We start from the raw sequence: 12,169 nt of genomic DNA on the forward strand, positions 1-12,169 counted from the left end.
GTGATCGTGGGTGGTGCGTGGTGGTTTCTCCGCGAAAGTGAAACAAATGCGTGCGCGTCGTACGCGAGCTACGAGGTCGCCAACAAAGTGCGTTACTGTTGTCGCCCCCGTCGTCGTCGTCGTCGTCGCTGCCGCTGTCGCTGCCGCTGTCGCTGTCGCTGTCGCTGTCGCTGTCGCGTCGTGCCATCTCGCCGTCGCCCCAGCAGCACCGAGCAGTCGACACCGCCGTTGCAACCGCTCGCTTTTACGCGCGATCCGAGCCCCCGTGTCAACCGAGGGACGGCCATATTAATCCGCCGCCGCCACCGCCACCACCACCATCATCACCACCACCACCACCACCTCCACCACCACCGTCGCCACCGCCGCCGCCGCCGCCGCCGCCGCCGCCGCCGCCGCCGCCGGGATCCTACGCTTCCTGGTGCGCTTTCCGGAGCCTCGTGACGAGTATATCCGACGAGTGGATTCTCCGCTCTCTCCTCCCCACCCTCCCGTCGTCCGGGGTACCGTGCGTGCGTGCGTGCGTGTGTGTTGCGAGGTCGCGCGAGTTCCGGATCTACCTCGAAGTTTTGTTTTCTCGTTTCCTTCGCCTCTGCCATCATCCACCGTCGCCGGATGACGGCGCGTGTACGTGGTGCGTGCGGCACGGTACCTGTGTGTACGACGAGCGGCATAGTTGACGAGGTGCGTCCCGTGCCGCCTGATGTCTACGCATCGTCTTCGTCGCACGGAGACAGCACAGCGGCTCGCCACCCCCGTGTCTACCCCTACCTCCGGCAGCAATACCACCCTTCCTAGGTCCTATGGTAGCCACACGGTGAGTTTACTCCTGCACGTACATTATCTGTCAATGCTCGCGCCGCGCATTCGCCGTCACCGCCGTCGTCGTCGTCGTCGTCGTCGTCGTCGTCGACGACGGTGTCTTGATGTGTGTAACCTCTTCTTCCCTCACATGTCGCGAGTGCATAGATGCGGAGCATCGTTGACGACGACTAACCGTACGTCATAGTGACGTACGACGTGCGTTTTTTCCGTATCTACGAATGCACGGAGCGGCTCTCGCGCCCGCTCTCGTGCCCCATGTCGATTGGCATACCGAGCATCGGCTCCCGGGGGAAACGTAACCTCTTTCCATATATGTCCACGCGAATAAGCGTTCGTATTAGGCAGCGTTAGGCGCATATCGAGATTCACGGCGCGACGCGACGCGACCTCTTTCCTTGTACGTCCGTGGATATGTGGAGCGGCGTTACTGCCTGCTGATACGCATTCGCACGTGACGCGATCTCTTTTTTTTCCTCTCCCCGGTATTTATAGACGCGCAATGTGCGCAACGTCGACGTATGTTGATAAGATAAGTCGCGAGATGTGCGAAAGTAACGCGAGGCTGATTAGACTTATTGAGGATTTCGGTCAACGTGGAACATCGTGTATTCACGGACAGACAGACAGACGGAGCGGCGTTTAACGGGCACGTTGATTATGCGCTTCGAGATGTAATCTCTCCCCTCCTCTTCCGCATCCGCATTTGTCAATGTTGATTAGACATATTGAGATGTCAAGATATGTAACCTCTTTGCCATATTCATGATTATGTAGAATAAGACACGCGATTAGAACAATGCTGATTGGACATATTGAGCCTCGAGCGGTGTAACCTTCTCTCTTACGCATCCATAAATGCACAGAATGGCATTCGCACTCTTGGCAATTCCGCATATGCATTGAACATTCAGTTGACGCAACCTTTCATACTCGAATTATGTCTCACTTTGGACTTCGTATTATAGAGTTTATTCAAGAGCGTGAGGGAAGAAGCTATTAATATCTGGCGTGTGAAAATATTTTATAAATTTGTTATACATTTTTGTATTTTTTTTTTTTAATATTACGATGCATCAACGATTAGATATAGGATATATAGAGACATTTTTTTCAGTAGTTTTTAAACTTGCTCCGTTAATAAAACAGAAGCAAATGCTGCGATGTAAAATATAATGCATGTTGTTTTACTTATGAAGAGATATGAAAATGTTCACAGTATAACGATAGCATTACGTGATTTATTTATCAGAGCGTGAAATTGAACAAACTATTTCTATGAGAGAAAGTTTTATCTTTTTTACTCTGTTAAAGCTGTCTTTTGTAGCAATCTTATGCGCTGACGTGTCTCAAGACTTAACGCAATTCCTGAAAGTACAAATTGTATACAAAGAATGTTCGCTCAGTGCAAGTGCAAGAATATGTCATTGGATTTGAAAAATATTTAGTATCGTGATTCGTAAACATGTTTTTTATTGAGAAACTTGAATGTAAGTAATCCAACATATCAAAAGAATATATTAAATCGCTGATGCATCGAGTTCATTCTTTTGGGGTTTCACTCTTTTGTATGGGACATCGTAGTAAGAATCAATCCATTCTTAAAGGGTTTGGATCTTTCTCTATCAAACTTACGTCTGGCGTTTATAAATCTTTAATTTTCCACTTAAATTATTTAAAATACAGTCTGAAAATAAAACTCGCCCCGGAGAGAAGAACTCGAGAAATTAAAAATTTATAAGTTTCCAAAATATTACAATTCACAGATTTATCTGTGCACGACTGACATAATTTTTTTTTCATTGCCTGTTCTAGTTACATTATAACAAATATATAAATTTCACGAATGGAGAACACTTTTGCTGGCAAATCTAAAAATTTGACCAGATACAGATCTGAAAATAATTTTGTTGGCCCATCAAAATTATTTTGTAGAACACTTAAATATGATGATAATATTGTTATGATGTAAAAATGTTTGATCTTCTAACAATTAATTTGAACATCGTATATAATAATTTTGAAAGCCCAACAAAATCAGTTTTCAGATCTGTATCTAGCCAAATTTTTAGATTTGCCGGCAAAGGTATTCTTTCCGTATAAGTTACACGTGTTTTATATGCAATGCATATGATAAGTGCACATCGGTATGCGTTGACAGATCAAAATTGTATGATACATTTCGATATGAGCATGTCATATTACCAGTTGTTCTCGTGTTCGCCTACGCATCTTTTATCTCTTTTTTTCGCGAACGCATAGGAGAGATTGCTCGACGATTAATCATTCCCCTTCCGACACCCCGGCCTCTTTAATACCGCGCGTCCCACTGCACCATTTGCCCTTTTACTTTAATTCACGGTGACGAGGGTGCGCTCCCTCTTACCTCCATTGTTTTTGACTTCGTATAATATATTTCGCACGCCAGCGTAAACTTTATAATTAAATGTATAATTATTGGAAAGTAATATTATCCGTATATAGGCATAATTTATGTGTCCATATAAATATCAAAACTTCCGTTCATCAAAGCTTCGAAAAAAGTCCATTGTTAAAAATTCTCCTTAAACTTTTCCCAAACCTCCTCTTTCCTCTCGTTGAATACAATTTTATTAGGTGTATATATTATGGCTTTTTTAATACCACGAATTGCTCTATCTGAAAGAAAAAAGGAGGGTAATGCGATATGTATATATTAGAGGAGGAAGGAGACTTTTATTTTTGCACGAGTGTGGCATTAACTATTTCCACCACGAGCCGTGCATTTTAATCCCGGGTTACGCCGTCCTGGCAATTAGGAAGAATTACTCGGGAACTGGCGTTCCACTGTAAATACCTGTAACATCGCGTTGTTTTAATACAACGGGGGTTGCGAGCCCGCGACGTGGAGCGGCGGAAATAAAACACGCGGCATTAATTTATTGAAACGTGATGTGCTATTGATTCCGTTATTGTCGCCAGTCATTGCGCGCGATGCGCGATTGTTCCGGGTAGATGAATGCGCGAGGCGATTATGTTTTTAGCGCGAGAGAAAAACATAAGCGAGATGAATACCCGCGTTTCGTGAGTTTTGAAATCTCGCGTGTGTGCTCTCGCTGGGCGAGCACGATAAAAATACGGGAACGATTTTGGATCACTGATTTGTGCGATTTAAAGGGAAACATTTTTTTTCTTCTTTTTTTTCGCTTTTTTTTTTTAAAAGATAAATTAGTACGTCATAAAATAAATGGATATATAGAATGTGAATTCGAATTGTCGCGGTTTCTGTGTAAAATTACAAAGCGAAGGCGATTTCTTTAGCTCCCGGAGAATTCTAGTTAGGCGGTTAACTGGCTTCCTTCTTCAATCAAATCAGCAATTCAATTAAGCCCTATCGAAATTTAAAAGATTCGCGATTCGAGGCATTGCATTATTACGCTATCAATTGTAATGAACTGATAAATTAATCATACGACAATCATATTTATGACTAAAACATGAGAATATATTAAAACGGAACTACCCGCCCCCTCGTGCTGGATTCGTCCGGCGAATAGCGTCGTTCCAAGACAATATAATATTCGGTCTGAGAGTAATTATTGGCATCGGATATTAAGCGGTATTAAGCGGTAGAATGGCGGTGGTAAAGCCGCGCATTGTTTCTGTATCCCTAATTACGTCATACGACCTGCATCGGGGTCGTGTACCGCAGTCGAGACGCTTTCCGGAATACAGGAATGCCGGATTCCCAGGTGTCTTGCATCACGATTACACAACGCGAGAATCGCCATGTGTATTAGACCTGCCTATTATTCGCCATTTTTTTTTTATATTTTGCCCGCGTTACTCTTTTTCCTCTGAACTACTTCGAGGGAGGCCTATGTTCCGCTTTAAATACAAAATGTGCCATAAGACGCGGTTAGAAAAAAAGGAAACTGGTCCAATTTCTCGGATCTCGTGAGATCTCGTGAGGAGAGACCTCGTAAAATGAAACGGTAGGCCTCGTAAAAGAAAAGAGAAGCCTCGTAAAGAGAGTGGGACACTTCTACGAGATGTGTCCGACCACCAATGAAAAATGAGCGCGGCATTTAATTGTTGCGAAACTTGGAGGAAACTTTTAATAGAAAAAGAAGTTTTAATACGACAGAGACAATCGGACGGGAACAGAAGTAATTCAATTCACGATTCGGTTCACGGTGTCACGCGTTTGTACATATATATGTGGAGTATATATAAGTTGCACAGTTAAAATAGCTTATGCAATTGAGCGAAAACAACGGCAAGGATTATGCAGATCGTCGTGAATTATTACTTGAATTTATCGGAAACTGCGAAGGACTAAATATAATTGCTATCGATATTTTATTACGACGGCGGTTGTTTTTACGGGAGCGCGTGATCTCGCATTTATAGGTATTACTGACTGATAATTCGAAGAAAATTGATGGATAAATCCGGCGTGTAAACTCCCGGCCGCTTTATCTTATCGTAACGCTTTAATCTCATCGTATACGATAATAGCATTATACCGCGATGATATGCAGTTGCAACAATAACTTGCCAGCTTTCCCAGAATTAGAATTCATGGGGGTAATATTGTACGCAACGCTATGTGTTTGTGACGTTTAAAGTTTAAGTTTAAAGTTAAACCGTGTAGAAGTTAAGTGAGTTCTAATTAATTCTATCTTTTCCCGGTCCTTTCCTCCGGGAGGAGAAAGAAAATAGAGGGAGAGAGAGAGAGAGAGAGAGAGAGAGAGAGAGAGAGAGAGAAACGAGAAAATTCGAGATACTTCTCGTATGAAAACGTCAATTAATATATTCATTGTGTAACATGATTCATTTACCGATAGAATTTGTTTTAACGTGATAATAATGCCCTGTTTACATTCAATAAATATTCATCCTAAATATCTATATTATCAAATGCGATTTTATGTTAATTTCAACATCTGTCAAATAATAATCGTGCATTATGCAGTAATAACACAGTAGCGAGCGAGCATAATATTTCCATATGATATTTCCATAACATACTAACGTGAATTTCACGGTGGGAACCGATATATCCGCAGAGGCAAACTATTTCGCGCAACAATGTTTATAATGCAATAATTTTACAACGGTACGTTGCGTAATGCGTTGTATGTGACGTATAAATGCGAGAGAACTGCTTCGAAATATCTCTCTCTCTCTCTTTCTCTCTCTCTCTCTCTCTCTCTCTCTCTCTCTGGAAAGAATTCCCGCAATTAAAACTGTAGCTACCCCGCGTGTGATTCACGAGAGGAATTTTATTATTCTCGACGTGGGCGGATAGAAAAGCCATTTTACGGTTTCCATTTTATTAACTCGAACAATATAAAGTGTCAACGGCACTTTATAATAACAGCGAAGTTTGAGTATATCACCGTCTACAAGTGGTGCATAAATCTATTTTTATATTTTTCGCGAAATGAATGATCCTGGATGGAGATTTATGGTAGGGATATCAAAATTCAAAAATTATCGTTTTCTATTTGTTGATATGAAAGAATTAAAAAAAATTATGATCGTATTAAAAATAATAAGTTAAAATCGCTGGAAATTTTTTTTTAGTAATTATTTTAAGATGAATGTGAACATCAGTATGACGATCATGATAATTCTACAGATATATTAATATATGCATATATTGGATATAATTATATATTTTTTCATCAATGCGAGGTTTGTCCTGAAATTAAATAGCGTAATGAGATTTTTCCTAAATCAACCATATTGTTATAACGTTTCATTAGCAGGAACAATTTAAATTAATTTCATAGTTTGTCAATGCTGAATTTGCTTTGCTTTAGAATCGAGTGTCTCATTTTGAAACCTTCAGCTGGAAAATTTAATGCTTGTTTATTAGCTGACGAGCGCGCGCGTGTTCACATTATTGAACGATTATATAACGCATCTTGCTGGCTCATCGTGTTAGTCATAGGTTTACACAAAAACCGTTAATGGGCTTTCCTGCTCGGCCTCCGTCCAATGCATGTAACGCGTTAAAATAGTACTTTATCACTTTCCATTAGAAAAGTTATTAACCCGAGAATAGTGGCGCGATTTTTCACGACGTGAATGAGTGGAGTATAATCGATCACCTCGGGATTCAAATTCATTTTGCATCTCCTCTTCGGAGCTTCGGAACATGGTGTTTGTAACGTTAATGCGTGTATTATTATTTCAGAATAATAGATATTTGAATTTATTACATATAATATACTTTCCTTTTCCTAGATTTTTAATTTCCTTTACTAAAAGCTAAGCTATTATTAAACGTACATTTTTTCAGCTCTAAATTTATCATTAAAATATTCTCTTATTTAATTCTCTTTATTTTCATTTTGAAGCAATATCCCAATTTAAAAAATAACTTTCGCTTTTTATCATCTTCTTTTTTTTTTATTTTTGAACCAATTTGTTATTTAAATTTTTAAATACAATTCTTAAGATACCCTTGCCTTGATAGCACGTTTTGAAAAGACGAGATAATGCATCTTTATGATAAAATATTTTTTTAAAGAAAAGTTCATTGCGTATTTAATGATTAAACATCTGCACACTCGGTGTTTACTTTCCTCTCTTCGCATACTGATTTCGTATGGTTCACATACTTGGCGCTTCTTCATTCGTGCAGTTTGAGAATCTTCAAGAGAAATTGTCTCCTGTTCCTTAGTAACACAATGCAGCTCATGATTCCTATATCACTGGAATGTATTTACGTTAAAGTGCATTCGAAGTGCGCTGCGAATTCACATTCTATAGTTTAACCATTCGCAATATAATTGGTTTGTTAAAAGAGAATATGGGGAAGGATAGAAGGCAGATAATTCTCACTTGCGATCTGAAAATAATATCACGAGCAGACGCAAACGACCAAAAAACGCTTCATTATTTATTCCGAGCTTAAGCTACACAAAGTCTCATTATCAATGGCTTATATTTTGCGAGCTATATAAGCTATTCGTCAACGTTTTTTCTAACAAAAATTGACTTTAAGTTAAATGAGAATGTCGCCGGGGTGTTCGTTTTTTGCACTTTTGGATCATTATATTCTGGAGAAAATTACAAAAAGGAAAAGTATATATATCCTTTACAAATGACAAATGATACAATGTACATATCATTCTTGTAAACATTTCATAAAGATTCGTATAAAGATACGTAAATGATCGATCGGGATTGTGAACCACTGCTTTCAAAGGGATGTTTCTTGAGTGTGTTTCTTAGCAATAGCACGGGATACACGCGATTAGTTACACGAGGCGTTCTCGCACGCGGCCCACACCGGCTTCGTAAATACGGCTCTTGTTGGACCAGTCATGTATATATATTGCACACACGCGTATCGCGATACGCACTATACCATGTGCATACATTAAGCAGCAAAGACACGGTGGTGAAATGAGAAAGAGAGAGAGAGAGAGAGGGCGGAAGAACGGGAGAAAGAGAGAGGTGGAGAGTAGACGACGACCGCTATCTCGTCCTGGCGACGACATCCGATTCTCAAATCACAAATCCCTTTATCTGAGTGCGAGATGAATTTTCGTATCTCGAAAATGTTTGTATGTTATTAAAAAGAAAACAGGATGACGTCATTATTCGGGGAACTTGTCAGGGAACTATATCTCGCTAGACTTTTTATATCCTTCCTGTTTTAGTCTAGTATTTACAAAGCAATATTTTTGCATTATCTCTCGTAAAATTCAATCTGCAAGCCAAAGCGAATGAAAGTTTTATTGTAAAAAAAAAAAAAATCAATATTTTTTAAATTGACGGCGCAAGTGGTAAATGCGAGGAACGACGAATAACGTTACTTCATGCAAACATGCTTGCCCATTGAGACTTTCTTGTGGAAAGGAAAACGTCGATATGATAAAAGAATTTCTACTCGATCAATCTTCGATCTCGAGTCTCCCCAGGGAATCTTCGACAGCCGTTGATGTACTTCTTCCCAAGTATGCAGTTCCACTCAGAAGATTCATCCGCCGGAACTTTCCGCGCACATAAGTAACAGACTTTTCGTGCTCGAAAATATCAGACGGTTTCGCGGGGTGTCTAGAAAGTACATAAAATAAGGCGTGATTCTTTGTGCAATTTGTTATTGATTCTACTTCCATTTTTACAGCCATTTTTCTTAAGTTCGCTACTATTCGCCCTATTCTACTATTCTATTATTATTATTGTTGTAAAAAATATCTTACTGTTTCTTTATCTATTTTCATTATTTCTTTATCTATACGTAAGTAATTGTCATGAAGGAAAATAGTCGTGAAGGAATGAAGGAATGACAGAGATCTGAGAAAGAAAAAAAGAAGGATAAAATTATCGCATGGATAACTTTATCCTTCTGACAGTCAATTAAAGGGGAAGAAATCAGGCGTTAAGAAATGAAATTAAAGTCCTGATTAGTAAACTATCGAATATTGCTGCACTGAAGAAGTTCGGGATAAGCTCCAAAATTACCAACGTAAAGTGAAAGGATTAATCAGGATTGCCGGTTCGTGCTTCGGAAGTTTCACTAAATTTCCGAGTTCCTGGAGAAAACAGGATCTCGCTCCCCTTCTCCCTTCTCGTAAATTTAATCAGATATGATATCATTTTAATCTCACTATTCGGAGTGGAAATTGTCGACGCAATTTAATTAGTAAAATGTCCTGTATGTTTAGAATCGAACAATGGGAGAAACACGTAAAATGCTTGGCATTGACATTCGTGCTCGTCGACGTTTCTCGCAAGAATCATTCGACATGTTTGAGGCGTGTACGTGATGTCTTCAACGTAGTCAGCAAAGATGATTTTTTTTATTGCGGAACAAGCCGCAAGCTGATTGTGCGAAATGGCAATTCACAAACCATAACTGTTTTTAAGAGAATATTTTTGAAAAAAATATTGTGCTTCATAGTTTTTCATTCTAGGAAAGTGCTGCACGAGTGTATTTCGTGTTTTTCTTTTTGCTCTGTTTTTTATTTATTTGAATACAGATATAACGAGATACAACAAGATAGGCATACTAATTTTTTTTTACAATAACCTCATTTTAATGCAACTCATTCTCATGGAATGCATCATGAGCATTTGTGAATGTTTATTACAAAGGGTATATTTAGTTATGGATTTCACGTAATATTTTTACACCTCGTGCAGTATTACACGAAAAAGGATTAAAAAAAAAAAAAAAAAGGAGATTCGAAATTTCAAACTTTATACAAAAGCTATGATTTATTGCATTTATTTGGTTCGTTTAGTTTATTTGGCTTTGAAATCAACATACTGCAATAAAAAGTTTTATTGCGTGGAAGTGTGGATTAAAAAAATTACATTTTTCGCAGTCAGAATAAAATATATTTGTGCTTCAAAATTTACAAACGACTTTATAGTAGTCATATTATAGATTTATAAATATATTACATCTATGTATATATGTATGAGATATACGGGAAATAGTTATCTTTTTTTTTTTTTATTCACAAATCGAATTTCCGGTCAACGAATGGAAGGTCGGAAAGTTCCGAATATTTCGGACATATATCGCAGTCTCCTATCTCGTACTGTATAAAGCACAAGTGAAAATAAGATCGCGAGCTTACAGTCGAAAAGTCGTATATATCGATTTCTATGGAAGAGAGTTTCGCAGTCGTAGTGCTGTTTTCTCTCGTAAATAGAATTTTATTCCAACGCGCGCGGAATTACGCGGGATTCGTCGGGACGAATTTCTAATGACGCTCATAAAATCTAGGAAGTTACACAAAGAATCTGTACATGAGGGGGGGAGGGGAGGGGAGAGATAAAATTCCCGTAAGGCGTGCTCTCGATAAATTGACATGGCACTTCCGAACGCATGGCGCGCGAAAGATCGCGAAGGATACTTCTCGGTCTGATTACTTCCGACAGAACTGCTTCTCTCGCGCATTTTTACCCTCGTGATTTTTCATCGACTATACGCCGACGTCGATTTCATTTATTTTTCAATCTTGTTTCGTCGACGCGCTCGTTTCACAGCGCTTTACCGTCCCTTCCAAACGCGCGGCTTCTCGAAGGAAACGCAATTTTATTTTCATACAGATACCCTTTCCTCCATTAAGTTATTTATCTAGCTATACATAAATGCAATTTTTAACCGAGGAAATTGAAACAAAGTGCAGCATTTAACCTTGAATTACTATTCCGCAGAAATGCGTTTCTCGCGCTTGATAAAAAGAGACAGAGACCTTAAATCACGTTTCGCTTTATTTAAACTTCTTTTATTTCGAGCACCAAAACTACCACGGTGGAACTAATTTGCTTTCGATAACTTAATTTCTATCAATATCCTTCAATTATTTAACGCAATTATTGCGAACAAGATTGTATAATTGTCTGACCACATATGAATATTGAATGCTGTATGTTCAACATTTAATTTTTTTTCATTGTAATTAACGCTACCAATAATTATCGCTATTTGATGCTTTGCATAATTTGCGCAAAGCCGGAACATTGCGCATACAAACGTACGTCCGATCCACGTAAACGATTGTGCATTTCGAAAATGTTTTGCGTTATTAACTGCGCGAGCGATCAAATTTTCAATAAAATTACACAGTGATCGCCGAAAATGGTTGGATGGAAATTTTCGTGCGAGCGGCGTATTCGAATAAACAAAATATTTCCCCTATTTTCCGAGGGCGAGCTTTCGAAATCATAAATTTTCTGGGAAGACAAGAGATCTGATCGGTAGCGCTATCCGGGACTGGTAATTGCATTTTTACTCGTCCGTAGGAATCTTTTCTGCTCTCTCGAGCACTCATACACCAGTACACGTAGATACACACACACACACACACACACACACACACACACACACACACACACACACACACACACACACACACAGAGAGAGAGAGAGAGAGAGAGAGAGAGAGAGAGAGAGAGAGAGAGAGAGAGAGAGAGAGAGAGAGAGAGAGAGAGAGAGAGAGAGAGAGAGAGAGAGAGAGAGAGAGAGAGAGAGAGAGAGAGAGAGAGAGAGAGAGAGAGAGAGAGAGAGAGAGAGAGAGAGAGAGAGAGAGATACACACGTCATGCTCAGAATCCATAAGACATAACTATTCTTTTATTACTTCAATAAGAAGTAACATAAGAAGTACAAAGAGCAGAAGAAGTGAAACGCAGTATATATTCGACCCAATATTCGTCAGATAATAAGGCTTGTAAGATAAATACTTTTAAGTAAAAAGTAATATTTCATCAGTCGAGTAATAATTAATACTTACGAAGTAATATAAACTTTTGTTTGCAAATAAGACCTGCTGTGACGCATCTAGTCTTTTCCCTTTGACGTTAATTCACGTAATTCTCGAGATAATTTT

The 12,169-nt window shown here is 39.2% G+C and overlaps 1 protein-coding gene across 2 annotated transcripts in view; it reads left to right on the forward strand.

The window, feature by feature from the left end:
• The first annotated feature begins 71 nt into the window (after positions 1 to 71).
• Positions 72 to 12,169, forward strand: part of LOC105433871 (uncharacterized) — a 65,065-nt gene continuing 52,967 nt past the window's right edge. For both annotated transcript variants that reach the window (XM_089080922.1, XM_011649354.2), the window contains exon 1: positions 72 to 817. In XM_089080922.1, coding sequence (XP_088937048.1) covers positions 704 to 817 — 114 coding nt within the window. In that variant the 5' untranslated portion in view covers positions 72 to 703. The remainder of the gene's footprint in view (positions 818 to 12,169) is intronic.

This window comes from Pogonomyrmex barbatus, unplaced genomic scaffold (genome assembly GCF_055798465.1).
Source record: "Pogonomyrmex barbatus isolate J1 unplaced genomic scaffold, ASM5579846v1 scaffold4, whole genome shotgun sequence".
In the NCBI taxonomy this organism is placed as follows: domain Eukaryota; kingdom Metazoa; phylum Arthropoda; class Insecta; order Hymenoptera; family Formicidae; genus Pogonomyrmex; species Pogonomyrmex barbatus.